At 43.9% G+C, this 26952-nt stretch overlaps 1 protein-coding gene and 2 non-coding genes across 6 annotated transcripts; all 3 read right to left on the bottom strand.

Annotated features, from left to right (window-relative positions):
- Positions 1-1630: 1630 nt before the first annotated feature.
- ATG16L1 (autophagy related 16 like 1) lies at positions 1631-22688 on the bottom strand. 4 transcript variants are annotated; one of them, XM_036388586.1, is made up of 19 exons: positions 22438-22688; positions 21312-21405; positions 19028-19133; positions 17526-17599; positions 17085-17336; positions 16130-16195; positions 13834-13923; positions 13004-13060; positions 12758-12805; positions 11950-12052; positions 9866-9971; positions 9675-9745; positions 8119-8190; positions 6058-6178; positions 5122-5227; positions 4433-4582; positions 3987-4034; positions 3519-3620; positions 1631-3119 (listed from the first exon to the last, which is right to left on the bottom strand). In XM_036388586.1, exons 1-19 carry the CDS (start codon positions 22550-22552, stop codon positions 3026-3028), a joined length of 1875 nt encoding a protein of 624 aa, XP_036244479.1. In that variant the 5' UTR covers positions 22553-22688; the 3' UTR covers positions 1631-3025. The 4 variants fall into 4 exon arrangements, with proteins under 4 accessions (XP_036244479.1, XP_036244480.1, XP_036244481.1 ...); XM_036388587.1 differs by having other exon boundaries at positions 13834-13920; XM_036388588.2 differs by lacking the exon at positions 12758-12805.
- LOC118690456 (small Cajal body-specific RNA 6) lies at positions 9050-9312 on the bottom strand. Its single transcript, XR_004980812.1, has one exon. It is a non-coding gene; the product is annotated as a small Cajal body-specific RNA 6 (non-coding RNA).
- On the bottom strand, positions 11469-11738 carry LOC118690457 (small Cajal body-specific RNA 6). The gene has a single exon (XR_004980813.1). It is a non-coding gene; the product is annotated as a small Cajal body-specific RNA 6 (non-coding RNA).
- Positions 22689-26952: the final 4264 nt, after the last annotated feature.

The raw sequence follows: 26952 nt of genomic DNA, 5'->3' as shown, positions 1-26952 counted from the left end.
AATTACTCAAAAAAAAATGAATGACAGAACCAATGTTCCTCAGCTCTTTCAGGGTTCCAGCAATATTTTATTAACTAGAGGTGGATTATTTGGAGAGATTAATCACTACTCTGTCTAATCAACTCTGACAAACACAAGCCAGCCAGGCTGGTACCACAGAAATTCACACGTGCCTGTGCTGCAGAAGGGAAGCCAGGTCCTTATTGTAGGAAGTAAGGAAGAAACCCCAGAGATGAAACTCAGTCACACTTTGCAAATGCAAAAGGGAGGAAGCTGGTTTTGTACAAGTCTGTGCTGCAGCCACTGCAGGGTTATTAGTTCTCCAGGAGAGGATGAGCATTCCTGTTGGCCTGATGTACCACTGCAAACATCTTCAGAGGATCTTGGAAACAGCTTCTCTGTAACAAATGCTCCTAGTGCACCCTTAATCCTGAGAAAGGTGCCCAACCCACCCCCAAATCCACTTGAAGGGCAGCTCCACCTCTGGCAGCAAAACTGCTACAGCCACCTCCGCACTGCAGGCTCCTTCATTTGCTCTTCTTCTCTCTGCAGACTGGAGCAGAAAAGGAAGCAATAGAAGTAATCAAACTATAGGAAAAAAAGAAAAGCTAAAATTGCTCACTAGAATTTCTTACATACCTTGGTGCTAAGGAACCCTAATCTAAAATGCTTAAGGATTTAGCTAGCTGGCTTTTATCCTTCAGCATTGTTAACCTGCTTCATAATGGCATCAATGGGCCTAGCAAAGCCCTTGGGGTAAGATCTGTGTCCATGCTCTAGAAAAACACAAGTGCAGCAGTCTAAATTATAAACATCCTAAACCCATTCTGATCCTCCTCAGCAGAGCCTGCAGTTTTTATTATGCTAATCTCCCAATAATCTTTCATCATGCTGACTTGCCACTTCGTGATCTGCTTTCCTGCAGTAACCAAGGTCACCTGGACTCGTGGCAGGTGCCTTTTCAAGGACCATATGCCACTGCAACAGGCAGAAGAAAAAATACCTTGCCCTTAGAATCTGTTCAGAACACCAACTTTCCATTTTTGCTACAGTTCTCACATCCATGAGCTGAATAAAAGCTTATTTTCTGATGAAAAACAGAGGGTGGCCAGTGACAGCTATTGGTTATGAAATTTGTATCCTGAAGAGCTGAAGACTGCTTCATCACTCTGAAGCTGGAACCAGAGCAGTATCTTCAACAGGGTTTTTGTGTTTTTAAAGAAATGTGCAACTCCTATCCCTGTCTTAAAAGCTTGACAAGCTAGCAGTCAAAGCCTCACAGCAGAAGAAGACACCTATTTTTAGGAGTGTTTGAAATACAGATCCTGATTTCCTCAGTTCAGTAGTTTATCTAAAACATCCAACAATATATCAACCTTTCAAGGACAGAGACAGAGGCACTTGTTCAATGAGGCAAGACTTTCTTCAGGCTCAAGGCAGGACTACTGAGACCGTGCAAGCCCAGGCTGCACCTGCAGGACATCTAGCCCCAAGCTCAGAACGTTATCCTTTTTCCCCCTCGACACCAAATTCCACAATTCACCAGGAAAACGTATTTCAGATCCCCCTCTGCACTTATTCCAAACAAGATCTCGCACACAGATGCACAAATAAATAAATCAGAGCAGTGTGGGGTTTTAAAAGCAGAATACAAGTTTATTTACAATCAAGTTCTTATGGGCAGCTGAATAAATAAAAACTTTGCCCCATGTACTCTAATTCCCCTCTGCAGAAAGTGTCTGAGCGAAAGGCTGGGTTAGAGGGAGCCTGTCAGACCAGCTCCCAAACCCAGCCCCTCCAAAAGAACACACTTCCACAGTAAAACACTATCGGGAAAGAAGAAAATAAAGTGCAAATAAAAAGGCAATAAAACGCTGGTGGCTTGTCTTGAGGCCCAGATGATGTGGAAAGTTTTGGCTGGATAAAGATATGCCAGGTAGCTCACACTCAGACACATCACAGTTTAGGGTGCCAGAACAGGGACAGAGCTCAGACACCGCTCCGTACCACAGAGGGCTCCAGCGCAAATGGGAATATTGCACGTGTGCTCAGGAACGGGGCAAGTGGCCTGGAATTGCCAGCACCAAAACAATGGATTTGGGATTTGATGCCACTGCTCCCCCATGTACTGACAGCCGCCAGGACAGGACGGATGAACAGAAAAAGGAACCAAACATCTGTATTCCAGGACTGAAGTCACAGGATTACTACATTCCTCATCACTGCAGCACAACTTCTAGAACAACCTCACCAAGCTTAGCTCTCTCCTCACACCCACTAATCAAATGGCCTGTGGTATAAAAAGATTAAAAAACCTCCTACTTTGTGATGCCCAAGCTGTTGAAGGGCATTTCAACACAAGGGTGCAGAAGTCCTGAAGAACAAACAAACCGTTGCCTCAAGAACCGATGCACAGAGTTCACAGGACAGTGCTGGAGAGCCTGTGCCAGGATCAGAACAGATCTAAACTGAGTTCATGACTCAAAGGCAGAGCTGTCAGAGCCATGGGAGACTCTCTTTAAAAGCTGTTCCAACACTTCAAACTGCCTAGGACGTGTTTCAGGATCTTCTCACCCCATGCCTGAACTAGGCCACCAGAACAGAACACAGGAGACAGAACATGCTTTAAGTCAGCATACACAATGACTTCTTTCCAAAGTTTCCACCTCAGAAGTGCTGTAGATACATTTGTGTGACAGGATATTTGGCACAGCTGTCTGGTGAGGAATCCCGCTAGTATCTTCAGCTCCACGTGGTGCATAGATACTGCAAGTAAAGGCATGACTAAGTAGCATTCTCCATCTACAACAGCTAATCCCATTCTGAGTCCAAGTGCCACAGTGCAGTTTTGGCCATGAGAAGTCTCTGACTCTGGCTCCTTTCTCCATTGCTTTAGAACTTCCCTCTGGAAAGGAAAGCCCATGTGCTTGTCCATATCCTGCCTCTGGATGGATCTGGGCTCGGGTGTCCATGCTGTGCAGGCACGGAGCAGCACCAGCACACTCAGCCTCTGACCCTCTGTCAGTCAGAACTCAGCCCACAGCACAGCCTTGTTTCCTTTGTCCACACTGACCACATGGGCACCCGATGGTGACCACGTGACTGCATTGATAGAAGAACTGAAAGGGAAGGCAAGAGTCAGTTTAAAAAAAGCTGAATTCAACAACAGCTCTTGGCACTGGAATGAAATATTGTAATACTCTTATTACCAATTTAAAAACTCCCAGTTTCTCACATCTCAAGAGACTTGGGCTTTTAATAAGTCTAAGGGAGGTACAATTTCTTCAAAACATATTGAATGCACTTTACTAGAATCATATCTCAGTTTAACAAGATAACAACAAATCTAATCTAATTCAATCTAGAGAATACTGCCATAAATCCACAAAGACTTTGCATATTAATTATTCTCACATGCCAATAAAAGTTGTAAAGCTGTACAACTCCAGCTTTTTGATAGCTCAGCAAGATCCACAACCAAGATCCCCACCCTAGGCTACATGTCCCACTTCCCTCACCTGTGATGCTTTGCAAGCGTCCTCTCCAATTTCCCAGTAAGCACATTCCAAATGTAGAGGGCCCCATCAGCTGAGCCAGCAGCCACATAGTTACCATCAGGGCTGTCACATCAGACCAGGTGCAGAAGGCAAGGAACAATTTGCAAGTCAGCAATTTTCAGCACATATCATCATTCCACCCACAACTTCCTAAGCAAGCAACTTGGCATTAAATAGTCTTTTAGGAGTTATGTGTTATCACCTGCTAATACTAAGAGCTGAAAGCACTTTGAAATCAGAGTATTTCCAAGACATTGAATCAATATTTACAAATACACTCTGGCTTGACCAAGAGGTAACCTGGGACAAATTATAAACTCTGCCCCGTTTTTCTACCTGTAACTGGGGACCACTGCAGTCAAGCATCAGGAATCACTCAGTTTAGCTGGGAAAAGGTTTATCAGGTATCTTGTTTATGTCTGACCTTACCTGAACACAACTCTTGTCCAGTCAGAGCCACATTTGAATCCCTGGGCACTGGAAAGTTAGAATCAGATAACTGTTAACTCATTTATGAGAAGAGATACTTACTAAAGACAATGTTAAGTATTTCTGTATGGTTTAGAATAAACTCCAGCATCCCTTTGTCCCAATTCATGTTTCTCATACATTCTTGTCTCAATGGCACCTGAAGAAATTCTTTCCTTTAGAACATAGACTTCTAAGCCAAGGTGCCTTCTTTAAAGACAAACATGACAAGATCATTAGAGCAGATCTTTGCTGTATCTAGACATTCTAGAGAACTTTGCCATGTAGAAAAGAAAAGTGAGGAGACTGCTTTCTTCACAGAGGTCCTGGAAACCACTCCAGCACTAAGGGTAACCCACAATACAAGGTCCTGAAATTCACAGTGCTCCTGTGAGGAACACACTCACCTGAAGGTCTGTTTGACAGCACTGACCCGCAGATCAATGATCTTGAGCAGATCATCACGGGAACAGGTCAGAAGCTCTGTTCGCTCCGGGTTCAGGTCCAGAGCTGTGATTCTTCCAAACAGCTCCAGTTCTTTTACTATGCTTTCAGTCCTAAAGACAGAAAGAGGAAAGAAAAAAACAAAAAAAAAGAAAGCTGTGAACTAGGGTCCAGAAGCCAAACCAGTGCATCAGAACTTTGACTTGTCCCAATGTGGAAGAGAAGAAAAAGGATTAGTGGTTTATTCTTACATTTTGTTTCTTTCCCAAGCTAGATCCCACCTTGTGGATACCATTTCCAGCAAACTGTTAAGACACTACTTTCCTCACAACCCCACCCCAGAACACCAAGTACTGAACAATGAAAAATACTTACCAGCAAGTATGCTGTCTTTCCAGAAAAGAAATGGCATTCCAAAAAAACAAAAAAAACAAACAAAAAAAAAACCACCCAAAACACCCAAAAAGCCCACAAACCTAGAATACCAAACAGCCTAAAAGGAGGAACAAAAATCTCTTTAATGGCTTTTTGCTGCTTTTGCAACAGTTTCCCCAGCTACGAAGTTCAGGAAGAAGAGTTCCCTACTTCAGATTAACCTGACAGCAAACCCATAACCACTTATACACCATAAGCTCTGCTGCAATAGTTTTACCTGATGTCCCAGAAACGAATTTTCTTATCAAAATGTCCACTCATTACACACTGCTCAGTACACACGATGTCATTGCAGCTAGATCCTGCAAACACTGTTTTTATACCTAAAAAGGAAAAACCAATGGTGACATGCTTAAATTCACATTGTCCAAACTGATGAAAACTGAGACAGAAAATAATCCCTAAACCCTCCCCCTGCCATACAGTGGCAACACAGAGCAGTGCCCAAGGAGTGGCACAGGACAAACAGTCTTAAAATAATCCTGATTAAGTCTTCAACCTCTCTGCCCTTTCTCAATCTCCTTTGCTGGGACTTGAAAAGTTCCCATGACAGCTGCTTTATTTCCACTTCATATTTAGCCAGCTATAATTTGCTACTATTAAACAACATGAATCTGTCTCCTTGACCTATGTTTGGAATTCAGGTATCAAGGTAACTTTGACTCTCAAATGCTCTCTCAGTGCAAGCAGGTTTAAGAGCCCCAAGTAGGAGAAAAACCAAGGAAAGAAGGCGATGCTCCCAAAGAAAAACCTGGATCCTAGCAATTCCTTCATTTGAGATGCTGAAATTTTTGGTATGTTTCCAAGAGACACTTCCATCCACCTCAGAGCTAAAAACCTGGCCTGGCTCCAAGTTTTTAGTGGAAGACTAAAATACCCATTCCTAGACTGGTAAACAAAGACCACTCCCAAAACCAGCTGCTCTCAGTGTAATAGCATTAACAGTGCTTCCTGCACACACAGGATTTCTTATTCCAGGTAACAGGCAGAAAGAATTCACTCACTTAAAGAATAACAGAAAATGGGATGAGTGCTAGCTTTTTCTATTTTTATACTGGCAAAAAGATTCAATAATCGATCTGACACCAGACTGTCAGGAGCATTCAGCAGAAGCACAGAACATGGATGAAAGGCAGAAGCAGGGCTTCCTTACAAACTTTGCTGCGGAGGTCCCAGAGCTTGAGGGTCCGGTCATGACTTCCCGAAACAATACGTGCATTGTCCAGCAAGAACTTGGCTGACAGAACTTTACCACTGTGACCTGTAAGGGTGTGCTGGGGACACAAGATTGACATGAAACTGAGTATTTCCCCTTTCTCAAATTGTAATTTGCAAGTCTCCTGCTTTGCTTGGCAGAAAAAACATCTATTACAGGTAAATAGAGATCACCATTGAGTAGGAGTGTTAATTATCAGAGTACAGACTGGAGCTGGGAAACACAGGTCACCTTTTGCTGCAGTTTCTCCAGTTACTCAGGAACCTGCCAGCTCCTTCCTCAACACTCTGTACACTTACATTTCATGGACAGATGGCAGCTCCAACACAGCTTGCAGGACAAACCAAGGGGTTAAAGTTAAAGCATGCTGAAAATGGAAATTGTGCCTTTCTGCTTTCATATGGAGCTTCCCTCAAGGACACAACAGGGTATGGAGTCTCAATTGTTATTACATATTAAAGCCTGAAAGCTGAGACAACCAGGGATTTCAGAAAAACTCCCTACAGCAGCTTCTTTAAGTGCAGAGGAAGGCTCTCTGGGGCTGAGAACATGAACCACATTCACTTAGAATTGCTCAACATTTACATACTAAATCACAAAATAGACAATGAATTACTAAAGTAAGAGTTATGAAAAACAAGACAGAAATCTTTGTAGATAGTTAAGATTTTTTTTAAAAATACTCAACAGAATATCAAATTACACAAAGCAATCTGGGCTTGAGGCAACACAAAATAAAAGCCCTTAAGAATGGAAAGAAATTGGAGCTAAGTTTGGGAAAAAACCCAAAACCTGATACACAAAACATCATTCCAAAAAGACCACCTTGCCTTGAGAAAGATCCTCTTTGCTGGAGTTTGTGTTCCTATCTTCCACTCTGCATCTCTCTTCTGCCCTTGCTGCACAGACATCACATGCAGGTATTGCATTTAGGCAGGGAGTTTTGGCAAAGTTTACAGTGATTTCAGCTTTACTACCTCCTGCTTATGTGCAAGCCATGCAGAGTCCACAGTGCTCACACTTGAAACAGAGGGGACTATTTCATCTTGGAAGCAATGAGTACACTCCAAAGAATTACAGGAAGATTATGTGAATGTCTGCAGGTGTAATAACCTTTTGCAGTGAGTAATCTATGTCTGCTAAACCTGTATTCACTATAATCCACATCCAATAGTAGGTTTTGCAGCCAAGGAGAAGATGCAAAAGAACTGATACTCTTCACTTTCCTGAGACTTGACATGCCCACACTGAGAACAACCCAATGAATTACAGTGCATCTGTTGGTTATAACCAACACTGAAATGTCAGAAGATTTGAACATCAAAGTAGTACCTTACTAAAATAAGAAGTTGAGGAAAAGTGTACATAGGAAATGGCAATTTAAAAAGGCTCTTGGAAAGCTGTGAAACTTTTCTTTTGGTCTCTCAAAGGATTATTTTCAAATCAGAGCCAACTGTTAGAGAAGAATACGAATACAAAGTACTTGGGAGGAAAGGAGGAACCTTTCAAAAGACATTGAGGATGATGTCCAACATGTTGAGGCCTGCTGCCTTGGACAGCCAGGCAGAGGGCTCCTTTTCAAGAATGCTGCTCCTGACTTAAAACAAAAGTCCCTCTTTGTCTTCTGCAAAGCCCTTTTCAGCAGCCTGTCCTTTGAGAGATGCTGAATCATTGAGGTGGCTCTCCATAAATCATAAGAAGCATTTAAAGTTCCCCAGAGGGGTACAAAAAAGTGTACACACACTTTATGTGGCAAGGTTTTTCTAGTGGGGGGTTGTGTTGGGAAAATACACAGTAACTGGAGCTTCCTGCAAGGCTGTGTGGAGATCACACTGTATTTTAGGTCTTGCTGTGAAGACTTCAAGAGATAAAGAACCTCTCAACAAAAGGAACTATTAAAAGTGTCTGTAAATGTCCAACTTCCAAAACTGCCATGTCCCCATTAGACAAAACTGAGAATACAAGACAGAAAAAAGTCCTTTGCCTAGCAAGACTTACCCGTAATCGATTGTCATCAACTGTCCAGATTCTGCTGGCAAAGTCATTTGAAGCAGCTAAGAGGTAAGAACCCTGTAAACACAAGATTCCTTTCAAATTCCTTCTGCTAGTCGATATGCAAACCAAATTAAAATATTTCCAATAAACCATTAAAACCATATTAGTGCTATTTTATCAAAGGAAAAAAGGAATAAAACCAAAACCACAGTAGCAAATGCCAGAATGGAAAGCTAATGTAACCCTCACCAAAGGGCTGTGGCACCTGCTTCTCCCCAAAATGGAAGGGTTTGTACATGGCTATATTAAATTACAAAAAGAATGATGTACACCAATTATAACAATAACCAGACCAGAAAAAGGACATTCATCTTTCTCTTCTGCTGCAGTGAGAAAATGCGTTCTAGTTTACTCTCATCTGTTGTGGAGTTGTTTTCCTCTTTTTTGGGTTTTTTCTTTTTCAGAGGAAAAAAGCCCTGCATCATCTACCTCCACTGCTTAGAAAGGTCTCAGAGTGGAATTAGCCTGATTCTTGCCATTTTTGTTAAAATTCTAGCATTTTAAGTTAAGACCTCAAAAATTAAATCTGCCTGAGGAAAGAGAAATCAACTTGTTTGTGGTTTTAAGGTTAGGGCTTTCACAAGTCACCCATGATGGAGAATGGCCACCACAAAATTTATGCTTGCACTCCTGTCCATCACAAAATACTTTCCTGAATCCTTGTAATCCTTTGGTATCTCATCCAGGCAATTCTCACAGCAAGTGTGTTCAAGCAACTTGCCAAACCTCAGGACTAGTTTCTCCTGCAGATTAACAGCACATCTCTAATGAGCTGGTCAGTGTCCAGAAGAAGGATCCTCTTGGGTGTGTATCATAATTTAGCACAGAAAATCACCAAATGGCAGAAATCATATCAGCTTTGTGCTGGGGAAGAGGTCTCAGCAGAAAAGTCAGATCACATGTCCAGTTAGACCAATCCAAGACCCCAAACTCCTTCAAGCAGGACTGTTGGATGCTGATCTCAGTCATGTCTCCAATGCTCCAGGTGAACATGACCTGAGCACATCTCACACTGTCAGCAAACACTCTGCCAGCCACACCATTGCTGTGCCATGGCTGGGGAGAAACTGCTGGGAGAAGAGGGCATGGAACTGCAAGTCTTGGGATAATCAGACCTTTTACTATTCATCACAGACCTCAGTAAAGCACTTATAGAAAAAAAAACTTCACAGAAATAAAGCCTCAGTGTATTTGCTTCCTCTGTGCTGTTATGCCAGCTTCAGTGGAATGCTAATTTTTTACTTTAAACAAAAATCCTTAACAGCCAATGTCTGAGCTGCATATCATCATCTGAATTGTAAGGCAAGGATCAGAATTACAGACTGCATCTTTTCAAATACAGGCCCTTTTGTACAATTTCAGCTATTTTCATGTTTTAACTCATTTCTTAGGTAACTACAATTAGAAGTGAACAATAGTAGAACCAATAGTAGAGAACAACATAATTCCATTAATTTTTATTCCCAACTACAAACAGTGGATATTGCACAGATACTCACAGCACTATCAAACTCTATGCTTGTAATCCCAGCGTTACTGCCAGAGAGGGAACCTTTGGGCTCACACCTATCTGCACAGAAAAACATGAACAAAAACTTGAGCAATGGATTAGAGCAGAAGTTGACACAAAGTGACCCAAAATATAAATTTTTTTTAGCATCCCACCAGGCCCCAAAGCAAAAATGTTTACCTCCCAAGACTTCCCAAAGTTTAACCCTCCGGTCCATGCCTCCTGTTGCTAGTAACCGGGAGCCAGGGCTGAACTGCACGGCATTCACCTCCCCATCATGTGCATCCTGAGGAGGGCAAGGAACAGAACAGCCACCCAAAAGGGAATTAGCACACACCCATAACCCACAGATCAGAAAGCTACAGAACTTGAAGGTTACACAGAATCACAGCTGTGCATCTTTCAGAGGAAGTAAAGCCACAGACTGAAATTCTGTTGTGGCTGATGGTGCACAGACAGCAAAAGGGCTGATCCATATCTAAAGAAAAAACAAAGGCACATCAAAAAAAAAAACAGCAGCAAGGACTCAGCAGCAATAACATACTACCAAAAGCCTTAGAATGCTTCCTAAGCTTAGGCTCTTAAGTCGCACCAGAAAAAAAAAAATAAGGAGAGGACAGGACAAAAAACGGTAACAATTGATGTGCTGTAGAAGGAAAGTAACTTTTCTTTCTTTGATCTAGAGACAGCCGTGGAACATGATCCAATCAGTTCAAGCAACCATGGAACAATCAAGCCAGGCTTGAGTTAAGCAGGTCTGCTAGGAAACAGCACAGCAGATGCACTGCATTCACTGGGTGTGTTGGTGAGTCTGCAGTACAAGTGTGACAGCACCTGCTTGCAGAGGACTTGGGCTTAAGCTGTGCCTCCTCCCTGCAGATACAGTGATCCCCCAGCACCCCTGCTTCTCACAGCTTAAGGCTCTGAATTCTTGAACTTTTAAAACCTATGCTAATTTGAATATTAATTCATTTTTTATTCCTCTGTTCATTTCACAGCTTTATACTACTTACCTACACAGTATTACCACCACAATTGTAATTATTTGTAAAGTATTTTCAGGACCTGCTCTTTCAAAACCAGCTTTTCTGGAAACCTGTATTTTTATGGAACTTGTTGCTTGAATGTGGTCTGCCAGCTCATATTTAAGGCTAATCACATTCAAATCTAATCTTTCTGCAAATGCAGAGGAGCCATTCACAACAAAACTGGTGAAAGGCCTTGCCTAGAAGTAATGCCTGAAGTGACTGCCTTTTCCACCTCCTACTTGCCTCTCCAAAGGTGAGCCCAGTCTGCTCCCTGCATTTGCCAAACCTCTGCCACAGAGCCCTTGCATTAATTCCTAGAATGCTCTGCCAGACCTAGACATGTCTTGACCCTCCACCTGGGCTCAAAACACTGGAGCTAAAGCCTAACACCTCCTCACCTGATGTCCCCCATTCAAGCCAGCTCCAGCTGCCATTTCAGTCATGATCCTGCTCTCACTTGAGGTGACATTGCCACTCCCTCCATCCACAACTTCCACTACAGAATATGGTAACAGGGCAGGCAAGAATACACATGCTTCCCTGCTGCAGTGAGCCACACTGATATTCTGGATGAAGAAAATCAGTCACTTAATATCCATGAAAAATCCACATCCAGCTCTGGAGTGCCTAAGAAAGCTCCAGAGGCATATTTAAACAAGCAGCTGCATTACAAGACACCTTCCTTTCAGTCACAAGACAATGCCCTGCACAGAAACTTAGGTGTGGCTTTGTGAGGCCAAAGAACACATAAAGGAGGTCTCAGCTTGAAAACCTTTGATCATGCACAGCCAGTGAGAACACCCCATCACCATGAGCTCCTCTTCACCAGGTTTGTTGGATTACATTTGGTGCCACAACTCCTTTTACTGTGGAGAACTGGAACTGAATTAATCCCAAACTGTCAGCAATCTCTTCCTCCATCACTGCTCTACTATGGCATGATAGAATAGGGACTGCTGGGAGCCAAAGGGTAATGGGGTGGAATTTCCCTGTGCCCTCAGAAAACTTCTTTGTCATCATCGACCTCAGTAAGACAGACATTGAGCACACTGGTTCTGAGAAACATGTGGGGTAAGAATTAAATGGAATAGAATGAATTCTACCAAACCAAGAATTCCTTCCTGTTTGGTAGTGCTAACAGAAAGAGTCTCAGGATATCAGTTCCCACCTAGGAGATTCCCTTCCTCTAAAACCAGAACAAAGAACGGCAGAGCAGAGAATTCCATCTGTACTCACAAAGACACAAATGGCAGTAGTGGGCACTCTCACTTCTTTACTGGCACCTGGATGGGGCTCTGCATTGTCCTGGGGTGCAGGGAATGAGGACAGAGAACGCCTCCTAAGATGAAACAAAGCAAAAACATTTTAAAATGAGAAATGAACACTGTTTCTCTTGAATTCATCCTGATGTCTACCTGTCAATTAACTACTCTGTACAGAAAGTAAAAAGTGGGGGAAGGTGCTTTTAACATCTTTTTTTTCATCCCATCTTTCAAAAATTACATTTGTCATGTAACACTATATTCACTTGTGGCTTTAGATATTTCACAGTTCACCACATAAGTTATCTGAACTGATTACTGACCTCATTTTGGAGCAGTGTTTTAATGTTTTCAATAGGCAGAGAACATGGGACTGGCTGCAGCTCCATTGTTTTGTCTAGGAAGACTCAACACCATTTCAGCACTACATCCCAGGCAGCAAAACAAAATGCTGTGTTCCAAAGCTTGGGCTGCTCCATTTAAGCAAAGACATCCACCTACTGCAGAGCTTAGCTTAGAAGGCCTGGCTCCACTCTGGATACAAAGCACAGAACCCAACAACTTATTTTAATTAACCCTACTAAAGGAGCAAAGTGCAGTGGAAAGTAAGAGCAAACCCCATGTATTCTCTCCACAAAGAGGGGCTCATTGCCTCTCTCACTGTTGATAGTTTCTAACCAGAGCTATCAACTGCAGAATCTAATCAGCACAATGCAGCTGGGTTCCAGTTACTTCAATGGAATACAATCACATGCTGGACTAAGAGTGGATAATGTTTTCACCTGGCAGTATCAGAAGACTGATGTCCCAAAAGGGGAGACTCAGACAGACTGGAGGGAAAGGTCAGAGGTCAGCACACGGCAAGATGGAAGAAACAGGAAGTTGAGGAGAACAAAAAAGAAAAAAAAAGAAAGGCAGAAGCTAGAAGGAAGGCTGGAAATACTTGTTTGCATTCCCTGCATCACCAAGATTTTGGTGTACATTGAAACCAATAAACAAAACAAGGAGGTGAAAGTGTTCTAACCTACCCAAAGATATTACTGATAGAGTCCAGAAGGCCTCCAGCTGGCTGGGAGAGTCGCTTACTGAAGGAGGGGAGGACAGGTTTAAACCTGGTGAATAGCTTCTCCACATAAAGATCAATACAAACACATTTCATAGCAACATGTCTCAGGAAAGACTCCCTCCCCTCAGACCCAGCCCAGAGACAGAACACCAAGGCAGGCATCAGTGCAAAAGTCATCACTAACTACAACTCAGAACACATTTTGTGGGTGAAGTTTCTTCAGTGGCCCTCAACCTCACCATGTGAATTGCTGGGTTTAGATAGAACAACCTGCCAAGTCTGAAATTTCAATCAAATTAATCCATGATCTCATGTAACTACCTCTTACTTTCCACTCACTGCTATTTTAGAGAAAGAACAAGATGCATTTAATCTAGGTGAAGATTATTTTTAGCATTTCAGATAAACCCAGCTATTTGCAAATAGCTATTGCTATTGTGATATCAATATTCACATTGATATCTTGTAGAGTAACGGAGGCATAAAACAACAGGCATTGTAATAGCCACATTATTAACTATATAGTTTTTAAATATTTGTTTTAAAGATTAAACAAAGATTTTTCAGGCACTAGGGTAATTTAGTTAAAACAGCAAAGGAAAACCAGCACATCCTAAAGCATGGCACAGAGAGTACAGCACATGAGTTTGCTACTGCTCTGGTAGAAGCACTAAACTGTGTCCCATCTAAAGGCAACTAGAAACCTAAGTTACACTCCCAACACTGTTCCAGTTCTACTGTGCCCCTTGTTCTCCCTCAGTGACATGCTACAGGAATCTCCTGGTCACAAACCTGGATGTCCGGCTGACAGCTCGCACTGGAGAGGTTTCCTCAGCTGTGTCAGAGGTTTCATCTGCAAGCACTTCGATGTCATCATCCCTGCTGAAGTGAGAGAAAACATCTCCTTTTCAATCAGCCACTGACAGCAGCAACTGACAGGATGGCATTGTTCCAGGGCCTGTCAGTTCCATGCCCAGCACACCCCAGGTTTCTGGAGCTGTAGCAACACACAGGTAGATCCAGATAACACACACTGATGCAGCTGTCTGAGATGTAATTCAACACACATTGTCTGAAAACGGATATAGACAGCAACTAAATTTCAGGTTTTTTCCTTCCAGCTGCCAATTCCACTTCACTGACAGCAGGGCTGGATTTCCACATCCCCTTGTTTCTGTTTTCAGACCTCCTTTTCAGATTCTCTTTAATATAGGCATCCTATTCAGCCTGTAGCACTAACTACACACAGCATTGTAACAACCCACCACACCTGAGCAAGGCTTCACTACAGAGTGAATGATATTTGCTGGCGCAGTTACAGAACAACAAAAACAAAACATGAGTTACTGCAACACCAAGTATGGGTGATATCAGCACCTTTTTTGCTGTTTCAAAACAAGCAAGTGTTAAAGAAAGCACAAGAGGTTAATTGAATTTTCCTGCTTCACCTACACCAAGGACACCCTGATACTGCTGTAATTCAGGTATGGCTCCATTAAGTGTGAGAGCTGGTTTTGCTCACTCTGTTTAAGTGCTGGTGGTCAGCAGAACACAAGTGTGAGATTCCAACCCATGTACAATAAATTAATTCAGCTAAATTACTCAGCTAGTGCTGAAGATTTCTCCCATTAGTCACCATGGGCTCTGACAGCCTAGTATTTTTCCGTTCATGATGATTTTTCCTCCACTGCTGATTTTGCAGGACAAACTATTTTTAAACACACTTTACTAATACCATTTGACTGAAGAGAAGTTTAAATTCATCATTTAAATAACCAAATTGTGCCATCAGATAACACTCAGCTGCAAAAGCATTTAAAAGGACAAAAACAACTAATCTCTCATTTCAGAATACAGCTGCACTTTCAATTCTAAGATTTTGGACGAAAGTACATGAAAAGACTACAGAAAATATATTTGCTGATTGAATGTATCAAGCTGGTGTTTCAAGGAAATACTATCAAGTTCTGCTAATAATCATTTTTAAAAATCTAAAGTTTCTGCTATTAAAACTATGTGTAGCAAAAGAACTTTCCAGGTTAACAATGTATTTTTAAGTAAATATAAACACCAGGGCACAGCCCCTGAAATGGTGCAGTTTTTCCCTTCACTAAGCAGCCCATTTACACAACACGAACTCTCCAACTATAAAATCATCAAGAAGAAATCAAAGCCATCTCTGAAGCAGAGTTTGAGTAGTATACAGAAGCAATTATGCTATCGGGTGTCTCATACTCCCTTTCCACATGCCCCTCCTTCCTCTCCCAGCCTTTTGCACAGCCTCCCTTCCAGAGGGATGCACTGCTCCTGTCCCTTGCAAGGGCTTGCAGCACAGCACTTAATGTGAGTCTGTGATGTGAACATAAAGGGAAAAGATTTCCAGAAAAAGCCTGCAGGCTGCTCTGGCACCACTCTGCAGGGCCCAGGCACAGAGCATCAGATGCAGCAATTCTAGACTGGGCAAACACAAACACCCTGATCAGCCCAGCTCAGAGCACCCACAGCTCCCACTGCCCCCTGCAGCCCCCTGATCCCACACCAGAGAGCCAGTCACAGCAGGGCAAGAACAAGGGACTAGAGGGGTTCTCTTCATCTTGCCAGGTAAAGTACTCCACTGTTTTCTCCTTAGACAATAAATCCCTGCCAGTATGGAAGCTGTGTATTTTCACCCAGGTTAATTCACTCAGTACCTGTTCCTACAGGAAATTCTTGAGCATGTTTATAGTCTAACATTTTAAAATCCAGGTATCCAGAGTAATTGTTTCATTATTTCACTGTTTCATGAAAAGCTATCTTAAAGACCAAAGGTACATATCTCAGTATTAAAACATTTTTGTAACAACATCTATTGACCATATGAACCATTCCTGGGACTTAAAGTCCAAGCATCTATTTTCAGTCCTAAAAGAGCTCCTTCTTCTGTAAGTTCAGGTAGGGAGAGTTACTGCACATTTCTGACTTTACACAAGAAGTGCAAACACTCCTCTACATCACCCAATTTAGGGGTAACAAAGGTACCATTTATCATGCTTCTGCATAAACCTGAGGCACAAACTGATGAAAGAGACTTTAAATCAAGACTGCTTACGGTTCAACAGGCAAGGGTTCTTTGGCAGCTTCTGCCAGCTCCTTCTGCAGCCTGGCCTGGCGTCTCCTAAGAAAGAGAACCCAAGGTTATTAAAAAAGAAAAACAACGTTTCCTTAATCCCATTCCAAAGGCTACCCTTCACAGTTTTGATGGGCCTCATAAGATCAAAAAAAAAAAAAAAAAAAAAAAAAAAAAAAATCACTCCCCTGCTCTAATTTTATCCTGCTTTTCAAGATACTCTGAGCAGGAGAAACACTTTTCTTACTGTGAGTAGCCAAAGATAAGATCACTCAAGTGAGGTAATGAGGCAAAGTGAACCTATAGCCCTTTATGATCCATATGAATACGCATTCGCTTGGAGGGTAAGAACTTGCCAAAAATGATTATGTTAGTGAAGCTAATACAAAACTGCCAGCTACTGTGAGACTTCTAATATAGGTCAGTCTTCAGGTATCATTAGCTGGCAAGTAAGCTGAAACAATTCAGAAGAAAAATTATTTTGCAAGGAAAAAAAGCTTTTTTAAAAAAAATTACTTTTGCAGTAAGTTTTACATAGCTCAATCTCATAGCAGACGCTCATTCTAGCGGAACGCAAAAAACACTGGAGTTAGTCAAGTCAAAAAAGGATAAAACTAGGAGCAGGATAAGATGCAATATGCAAGAGAAGTCCAAATCTAATACCAGCAAAACCCCACAGTTTCTATCTGTTTTATGATCTTCAGCACACAGTTAAATGTTGCTGAAGAAACAAAAGAACATGTTTTATTCATTTAAAAGACGGGAATATTTTCACCAAGTGTCAGTCTGTGTTGGCTGGAAAAAGAGTAAGCTCTGGACTCTCACTGTGTTGTGCAAGAATAGAGATCTCAGAGGTCAAAACTAAATCTGGTTTTATCCTATGCACTCATAACTGAAAAACATACCAGTTTTATCAAACAAAGGTCATGGATCTCACCTTGAATCCTTTTCATTTTCTGCATTCAAACGATTGGCTTCTTGTGCTTTCTCTGCCATCCAACGTGAGACCAGCTCCTGGTTGTCCTCAGTAGTTTTCCTTAGTTTCTCCTCCAAGGCATTGAAGGTGATCTGGAGAGCATCATACTCATCTTTCAGTGTCTGATTAGCTCGCTCAAGATCTTGCAGTTTGCTACGCAATTCCTGGCACTCTGTTTCCAGTTCAGAAATCTTTTGCAAATACTCTGCAATCCTGGAATGGCAACAAAAGATACAAAACCATGAGGACCTCCTTTGGGACCTGTGCCATCTTCCTTGTGCTGTTTGCACAACACCTCATAAAGGCATTTTTAGCCCTGGGCTAAGACTTCTAGAGAATACTGTAACTCCAGTAAAGAACTCCATCAGAAGTCTGGTCACCAACAAAACAGTTCTTACTCACTTGGCTTCATTCATCTGCATCTCTTTGTCCTTCTGCTGCATTTGGTTGTTCAAATCAATTACAGACTGGGCCAGCTGGAGAGAGGAGAAAATTTCATTACAAACTGCAGGGATGTCAGTGGATAACATACTGAGCTGCCTTCAGTGCAAGCACAGACTAATCTAGCATTAAAAGCATGGATCACACATTTCAGGTCTTTTTTACCCCAGCTTTCTATGCAGATCTGCTACACAGGTCATTAAATCAGAGAATCCACTTTCAAAAATAAATTGTCAAGAAGCTACTGTCCTTCTGCTGTCTCACTCTCTTCTCTCAAAAAGTTTCATTAATAGTCAGATCAAACAGAATGTATATTAGGAAGAAATTTTAGTAGTGGAAAAATCAATACAGAATTTAAAAACTGTCAAGTAAGTAAACAAATGAGTACTGACAACCAAGAAACAAATCATCCTGTTAGGGCCAGGACAGCCATTTCAGGAGACACAGAGCTCTCACTGTGAACACAGGACACAGGTGCCACCAAGAGTTTTCTCACAGAGGAAGTTGCTGGTGGAGTGACTGCAGAGCACAGAGAGGCAGAGGCCAATGCTGCCAAGCTGCAGCTGCCAGCTCATACCTTACCCAGCAGCAGGGCCTCAGCTGCCCAGGAAGAAGGAAGACTGATTTCTGGGAAGAGTGCCTGCCTTGGAAGTGGTTTTAGGACACCAGGTTGGAAGCAAAGAAACTATTCCGAGTGCCCTAACCACTTGGTGCACACCTCCTAGAGAAAACAGTCTCCTCTTTGGAAAGCTCAGAATTGCTGACACTGGAGCTTCTCCACATCTCCAGTGGGGTGTGATCAAAGGAGCATTTTCCAGGCCATTCACACCTTCTCCCTATGAAAGTGTGCAGTCCCATTCAGCTTTCAGACTCATTCAGTCCATCCACTGCTGTGCTTTTAAAAACCAAATTCTGCTGTTGAACTTCCCTATCTCCTGGTCAAAAAAAACCTCCAAAACACTAATCCAAGAGGCCTGGCTTTTCCTCTCCTCCAGGCCCAAGTGTGAATGTTACAGAACTCCTGGGCTCTGAATCAGCCCTCCCTTTCCAGCCTAGCACCGTGGCTCTTTCAGCCTTGGCTGGTGCTGCAAAGGGAGACCAGTGAAACCTCACACAGCCCCCTATGCCCCACTCACTCTAAGTCTTTTCAAGTTACTAGTGTCATATACAGCTCTGTGGCCCAGATCAGTTCCTTCCTCCTCTAATACAACTAAGAACCTATTAATGAAGCAGAGAATTCAGCATTTAATAATCATGCTATGCTGACAATAGAAGCTCTCATCTCCTGGTGACAGTATTACAGACCAGCCTGTGTCTGGTTGGTTTTAATCATCAGAAATTGGGGAAGCTTAAAAGACTCTAGATGAAAGGAGGAAAAAATGATGATTAATGAGCCTGGTGAAATCATGGTCAGGCTCCCAAAAGGCCACATATGGACCACAGAGAACATAAGACTTTCCAACCTCTCCACGTTTCTTGTGCAGCTCAGTCAGCTCCTCTTGGTGCTTTATCTTCAGCTGGGCCAGTTCCTGCAGCTGAGCATCGTTCCATGTGCTATCGTGTCCTGGGCTGCAATTGGACAGAGAACAAGAGATGTCCAAAACTAGAATCCAGTTCTTTCTGTGCCTTTGCCAGGGTCCAGACGTTGCCTCCCTTGGAAGCTCTGTCCACCAGGGACACAGGTGATTCATAACAAAGCAAATCACACAGTAGTGGAAAGTTACATCTCCTGAGCACTAGATTCACTTTCTGTAGATTTCTAAACCAGTATTCAAACTCCAAGGGAAGATAACGAGCTTTGTTTAAATTTGCATGAAGACGACTGAGTCTTAGAAGTACAGTCTCTAAATTCTGGAAAGCATTACAAATATTTTACCACCCTGATTTGTTCTGGAGGGAGGTGGTAGACCTTGAAGATGCAAGATGTCTGGAGAGGGTACAGAACCAAAAGCCAGGAAACCAAGGAGTATTCCAGCCTTGGGTTTACAGTCTCAGGTGTGACAAGTCACTCCTCATTGGCCTGACTATACTCTTTTTGTGCATAAGTTTTCAAGTGGTTACTACTGTGTTTTTCAACACTATTACTGTGAGATAATCTTGAATTTTTACATATAAGAACATTTATATCACCCTCTGCCCCAAACAACTATGGAATGTAACATTTATCACTCGTGTCTCTGAAAACACAGAGGCAGGAACAGAGAAAACCAAGGTTTCTTTAAAGTATATACACACACAGACTCTGAGCACATTATCAGCTGTATTTTGAATTACAGCTTCTCAAAAAAATCATAATTTTAATTAAAACTTCATTATATCAGACAAACAGAACAAGGTAATTGCATCCCTTTCTGCAGTAATTTTGTGCTGTAACAGTTCAGGGAGAAACAGATAATCCCTCCAAATGTCTCACAGTGATATCAGTAACCTAATGCTCTTCTAAAGAAACAACCAACCCCTCACTGAACTAATGCTGCACTAACTGCATTTCCAAAAAAATGTGTGCAAACAGACAAGAAGCCAAGTCCTGTGGTAATATCCAACACATCCTATAGCTCCAGTCATACATACCCCTACAGCCCAGAACTAGATACTACTCCTTGGCCCTGGGGGAAGTAAATACACCTTTCTTCAGCTATCTAGGATTAGAAAAGTAATTTTGTTTCAAAAACCTGTCATATACTGAGCACAATACCAGAGTTCAGCTGACTACTTTCAGATGCTGCTTCTGTGTCTTTCTTCTCATCCACATTTGGTCCAGCCTCATCTCTTAAGACATGGCATTCAGCCAGAACACAATTCCCATAAACTGAAATGGTTCAAGACAGCTGCAGCCATCAGAAAGCTTTTGGGAACTTGCACATAGGTGTTAACTCCAGCCTGATGGAGCTTTGCCTGCAATTCCTATAAACCCCGGAGGAAACTTCTTCTATCTCTGCTATACTAGATTTGTTTTGTATCCAATTGGACATGCTCATAGAGTTCCCTGCTGTAGAGGGGTTCTGGTTGCAGGACAAGAGCAAAAAGAACCTCAACAGAGGAAGCAATTCTTACAGAAGTAGGAATTCTGAGCTCCTTGGCCCTGCCTTCTCTTCAGGTACACTGAGGGCAGAGCTGGCCAGCCCTCACCTGGAACAGACAGGCTGTCCAAGGGACACTTCTGGCACACAGGTTTGCTGTGCAAAAACAGCAGAACCAGCAGCACAACCCCTGCCTTCAGCATAAGTGCTACTCCAGGTTAGGGAGGAAGCTTCCCAGGAAATCCTGTTAAAAAGCAGGCACAAAACACCTTCCTTTTGGCTTCTGGTGTTTACTTAGGACTGACACTTTGCAATCATAGTTTATTTCTGTTCTCCTCTTTCATGTGATGACACAGATTGAAAGAAATGAGATCATTAAACCATCCTATACTCAACAGGAGGAGAAGAATACACTGTAAGTGTTACAAGGCAAACAGACCAGGAGCAGCAGCTCATTGTGGTCCACCTCTGTTCCATGAGTTTGTGATAAATCAGCTTCCTTCCCAAACCTGGCCAGATTTTTCTGTGCCACATACTCTAAACCTATTGTAACTTCACCACAGGCTTAGACACAGCTGTAAATTATATTCAGTCCAACAGAACTTCAGTTTGTTGTGTGCCAAGTCATTGTAGGGATCTGGGAGCTGTTTGTGTGAGGCATCAAACAGTGGTTTAGGTTACAATGTGTACAACAAACAGCTGCTGACAAAAAAAGAGTGTTACATACCTGATCTCATGTCTGCTCTGTATGTCATATTTTTCTGTTTGAAGTTTATCAGCCAGCACTGCATGAAGGTCTGACTTCTCCAGCAGCTTGTTATCTGCAGGAGCAAAAAGTGCACTTAAGACAACCAGAAAGCAAATCCAGAGTCCCATCTTCTCCTGCCTAGATCACCAGCTGTGATCTAGTCCCTTTAATTACTGTGACACAGCCAAATGCTACATGAGCCTCCACCACATCACTGTGTTCTCTCTCCTCTTTGATCTTAACAGGTTAAGGCACCATCCACCTACAACCCCAGGAACTCCTCATTAATCCAGGTGCTGTGTGGGACTGGTCTTATGAAAGCTTAATAGAGAAAGAGAGAGCAATTTCTCAGGTGCATTGCTATCTGCTAAAATAGAGAGAGTTCAAAGTTCACACTCTTTACAGATCCTCAAAGACTGGTAACCAGGAGAACAGGCCTGGCAGAGAGTCCAAACCCAGCTCTGCCGTTTGTTTTCTCCCACAGTGTGTGGGACCCCCATCATCCTGACACAGCTGAGGCAGGAGAGGGGCGGGCAGGAAAGCCCTGAACGGAGAGTGCTGGCCCCTGGATAGCTCCAAATTTTACAAAAGACCATGAGCAGGGTCAATAGCAGCATTGTTCTCGGTTCCACAAGCAACTGGGCGGGAATTGTGCAGACAATTCAGACATTCAATCACTGTCCAGAGCACAAAGCGCTCCAGCCTCTCAGACAACTGAAACAACTACATATTTTCCTCGATAAAGCAGAAATTCCAGCTTTCCTGTTATTACAGGCATGTCCCAAACAATCCCGTGAAAACGGCTCGGCCGAGGCTCCTGGGACCCTGTCCCACCACGGCTTTCCCACTTTTGAAGAAGAGGAGAAATCCCAGAATGATTCGGGCTGGAAAGAAGCACAGCGGGTCCCCAGGTCCCAGCTCCCTGCTCAAGCAGGGTCATCTCCATAGCACAGGGCACCGGGTAGAATCCAGTTCTGGAAAACCTCCAGAGAGGAAGACTCCACACCCTCCCCACTGAGCAGAGTCTCCCTGCACATACTGATGGGCATCCGTGAGGGAGAAGAGAAGCGCTACTTCGGCCGCGCCCCCGCCGGGCCCCGCTTACACTGGGCGATGATCTCCTCGAAAGCCTGGCGCTGCAGCCGGTCCCGCCGCCGCAGCTCCTCCGCGATGTGCCGCTTCCAGGGGGGGAACCCGGCGGCGCGCAGCCCCGACGCCATCTCCGCAGCAGGCCGGGGCGGAGCGGGCTGGGGCGGGCAGATCGGGCGGCGCGGGGGGTCAGAGAGGCGGCGGGAGCGCGGGGAGGCGGCGGGAGCCCCCTCAGAGCCAGAGCCAGGCCCGGGCCCGCGGCCGCGCCCCCACACCCGCCATGGCGCCGCGCTACGTCAGGGGCCCTCGCGTCTGAGCGGCGCGCCGCGACCGCGACATAGGCTGCCCCGCCACTGCCTGACGCTGTCCGCCCGTCTCCGGCGCCGCCGAGCCCAGCACCGGTGTCCGCAGGCCGGATGGCGCTGCCCGAGATCGCGCTGCGAACGCGGAGGCGGGGTCGACGTCAGGCGGGAGAACAGGCACTTTCTGAGGCGAGGAGGCCCCGCGCCGCGCCATTTTGTGCCCTCCGTGCAGGCGCCATCTTGAGAGTGGCCCTGCAGCCACGTTGAGTATGGCCATGCCGCCATCTTAAGAGTGGCCAACTCGCCATGTTGACGCCCCCGCAGCCCTGTAGCAGCGCATGCGCACAGGCTGCCCGCTGTGGGGACGGTGGCCGCGCTGTGCCCGCCGGGCTGGGTGCGTCGAGTCACAGAGCCCGAGCCTTCCGCGGGCACAGCGCTCGCAGCCCCGTGTCCCTGCAGGGCCGGCAGCACTGTGTCGTGCCAGTGGCACCGGCGGGGCTTTGGTGAGGTGAAGGGCTGGTGCCCACGTGACAACGGGACTCGGTAGCTACCGCTACACCTCTGCCTGCCGCTGTTAAAGCACGGGTGTTACTGTCAGCGAACATTAGACATTTATTAAGGGCTCAACAGAGAGCAGAGAGAATGTTGTACTATACTATGCAAATACGACACACCTGCAGTGCCATTTGTTGAGTGGTCTTAGTGCTCTTCTCCCCCTTTACCAGACACCACTCCCATCGCCTGTCAGGAATCACAGAAGGCCGAGAGGGCCCACAGTGGCTCATCGGTCCCACCTCCCTGCTCCAGCAGGGCCATCCCAGAGCACAGGGCCTTGGATTGTATCCAGAGGACTCTGGAATATCCCCTGTGAGGACAGCCTACATCCTTTCCGGGCACTCTGTTCAGTGCTGGAGCACTGCCCTGGGAAGTTCTGTGTAGGGGGAACTTCTTGGGATCAGTCCCTGCCCGTTCCTCTGATGCAGTTGCTGGAGCCCCCAGGGCAGAGCCTGGGCTCTGCTCGGAGCTCTCCCTGTCGACAGGGGCAGACAGGGATGAGGGCTTGAGCCTCTCGAGGCTGAACAGCCCCTGCTCAGCCTTCAAGGAGGGCGGTGGTGAAATGAAATGGAGCACGAGGCTCTCTAGGAAAAACAACCTAATTTGGAACACAGTAGAAGCTACTATGCAACCTTCCCTGCACTCCCACCTTCTGGCCAGCCTCATGAAAAAGCCACACGTTCTCTGGCAAATGTAAAAATCCGTAACAACTCACTCCACTGCTCTACTTTCAACTGCTTAATGAGAGAAAAGATGCGTACTTATGTCCTTACAAACAATTTGATGGCTGAAGGAATGGTTGTTAACGTCTTTGGAATGGGTCTTAATGTCTCTACTGACTTTGCGGAGCAGGTTCTTAGCAGGCCCAGGCAGTTTGGGCTCCAGTCTGCACAAGGCTGAACTTCGGGGTAAAATGCCAGGTTCATGGTGGGAATACGGGGTAAGTGGTTTGGGAAGGCTGAACCTTCCTAGCAGCTCAGCCAGTGGGGAAAGGAAGAGGGACACACAATGCCAGGGGTTCAGGATAAAAGGGATGCTGCGCCTCCGAAGCCTTGACAGAGAAAAGCCCGCGGGCGCATGGCCTGGTGAACTTTCTGTCTTTATTTGAATAAAGTTGAAGGACTCCTCTGTCTCCCTTTGGACATAAGCCTCTGATGTTTGTGGATTTTCCTGACGTTAACTTTCTAAGTAATGTGTTAGATAACCATATTATTGTAATTTAATTAGAAGCTGGGCAGAACTCATAATGCTTTTTGTCTTGGACTGCCTAAATTGCTTTGTTTTTCTTTTGAGTAAGTAAATGAAGATACAATTATGAAATTGTAACAGCGTGAAATAGATGATTCACTACATTATTAGACTGGAGGAGAGTGTGCTGCTGGTTGAGTTAATAATAGTTCATGCTCTGTCTTACAAAGTACACAATGCACAAGGTTATGCACATTCTCTGTAAAGCTGGTTTGGCCAAATGTAAGCACACAGCGTATTTCATTCTACTTATACATCACAAAATCAAATTAGTTGTTTAAAAACTTAAAATTACCTGTAACTGTGTGAGAAAGAAGTTAATGGGAATTGGCTTTCACAGGGTATTATATGAATTGATATTAAATATTATAATGTTTAATATTAATGATATAAAGTGGTTGATGTTGTTACAATGGCCTAGTTGTGAGGATGGTTTTGTATGTTTTAATGTGGATTTATGAGTTTACATTGGACAGACTGTTGCTAGCCAAACCTTTGAGACATGACCTTAAAAGGAGTAGAACTCCATCCAATGATAACCTTGATGACCACAGTGACAAAGCTCCGTCAGTGCCAAAAAGAGGGACATGGGGTGGGACAGTGTAAAATCAAAATAAATATGCATAAAGCTGATGGAACACCAGGGGTAAAAAAGGCAGAGCCGCCATCTTGTGCACAAGCCTCTGGCATTTGGCCACACTCCCAGCACTGTCCCTTTTGTTTTGTGAATTTTTTTATTGTTCTCAATAAAACTTTTGTAACTCTTTGCCACTCAGGGTCGTTTATAACAACTGTAAGGTTAAGTCCTAATTCTACAGCTATAGTTACTGAACTCCTGAAGGGCAGCGCTGAGAGCAATTCATCCTGTCAAATCATCTTCTCTATGTCTTTATCCTTGGCAGAGAAAGAGGAAAGCAACTGAAGCATGAGGAAAAAGGAAAGGCAAAGATACAAAATTACAAAGATCAGACTCAACTCCTCTCTTGAGGCTTCTACCTTGGCTTTATATAATCAGCCCCAAAATTCCTCACTGAGTTTGAACTGCCAACCCCCTGCTTTTTTTTAGCCACTCCAAAAGAAATCCTTCAGCTCATTTTTTGAGGCTTTTCTCACTAAAACTGGAAGGGAAAATAACTGTCCCCTATTTCTTTCAGCAGGGCAGGAAAAAGAATCAGTGGGAGTAGAAAAGACATGGGGGAAAAAAAAGTGTGGCCTCAAGCATTAGATAAATGAATTATATCAAACATTGCACGTTTTACTGTTTACAGCAGCTGCTAGAATGTTCCAAGGGAAGCACCTAAATTGTCATCTGTATATATTTGAATTTATAAAAATCACACTACATTACCTTTCTGTAATCTGTGATTTCTGTAGTGGGCAGGATATTCTGATTTTCTTTACAGTACCTGCTAACAATGCTTTTCCCACTCCAATACAATATTCTTAAATATATCTGAGGTTTCTGGACGTCTTTCCAATAGCATATCCCTGCTCCATGTCATCATCTGTCATCCTTCTCTTCTCTTATATCCCCAAGAACTGTAAGAACGTGTGACGAAACAGCTTGTTCTGGCTGAAAGTGGCTTTTTCACTTGAAGCACCTTTCTACCAGCAGCACCAAAATCTGGCAATTTGTTCAACACTTTAATTCAGATGTAAAAATTTCAGACAACCAAATTAGCCTGCTTGTCAGAAAGCTCCTTCTGCAGTGAAAAAACAAAAACTGTGCCTCCAAGGAATTTGGCACTCCACATCCATAGAGGGAAAAGCAGGACTTCTGTTGGACATGTGTCCAGCTTTAGCCAGCACATTTCAGGAAGAATTGAGAATACCAAAGTAGCCCAGCAGGAATGACAAATGTATATAGGAGATTTGATCCAGAAGAAAGACTTGGACAGTTGGAATTGTTTACCCTAACAAGGATAAGACATATGGGAAACATGACAGCACTATGCAAATATGTATGTCAGAAAATTGACACAATGCCCTGATCTGCTTGTTTATATGGGACAGGATGACACTGAAAGGGCCTAAAGTTAACCCAAAAAATGGCCACTAGAGAGAGATGAGGAAGGGCTGGTAAAAGCTGGGGAAGCTCGAAACGGGCTGCTTGAGGCAGATGAGAATCTCTGCTGCTGGAGGATTATAAGGCCACTTGAAAACATGGTGAAGGGTTTTGTAGTGAGTCTGATCTTTGTATTTTACTCTTTGCTGGTGTGCTGAATGGATTGTAGGGTCCCATCAGGGTCCCCTCCTACCCAGTTCTGATTCTGAGCTGGCTGTGTTGTAAATGACACTCAGGTGACAGAACAGATCCCTGCTGATCTGAGGTGAGTGGAGCAGGTTCTCATGGGATGTTTCCCTGAAGCTTGGTGCTCATATTCACTTACTTCCTTCACTGCTTCCTGACTGGGAACCAGAAATGC

Source organism: Molothrus ater, chromosome 10, assembly GCF_012460135.2.
Source record: "Molothrus ater isolate BHLD 08-10-18 breed brown headed cowbird chromosome 10, BPBGC_Mater_1.1, whole genome shotgun sequence".
Taxonomy (NCBI): Eukaryota; Metazoa; Chordata; class Aves; order Passeriformes; family Icteridae; genus Molothrus; species Molothrus ater.
This window is presented reverse-complemented; position numbering and strand designations above follow the sequence as displayed.

What these genes read in the sequence shown, in the direction of transcription:
- ATG16L1 (XM_036388586.1), bottom strand. Translation starts at nt 22,552, where the DNA reads ATGGCGTCGGGGCTGCGCGCCGCCGGGTTCCCCCCCTGGAAGCGGCAC. An exon ending in CTACTGCCATTTGTGTCTTT is followed by an intron (nt 9,972 to 11,949) that starts GTGAGTACAGAT and finishes TGCCCTCCTCAG; the next exon opens with GATGCACATGATGGGGAGGT. An exon ending in TTGATGACAATCGATTACGG is followed by an intron (nt 6,179 to 8,118) that starts GTAAGTCTTGCT and finishes TTGTGTCCCCAG; the next exon opens with CACACCCTTACAGGTCACAG.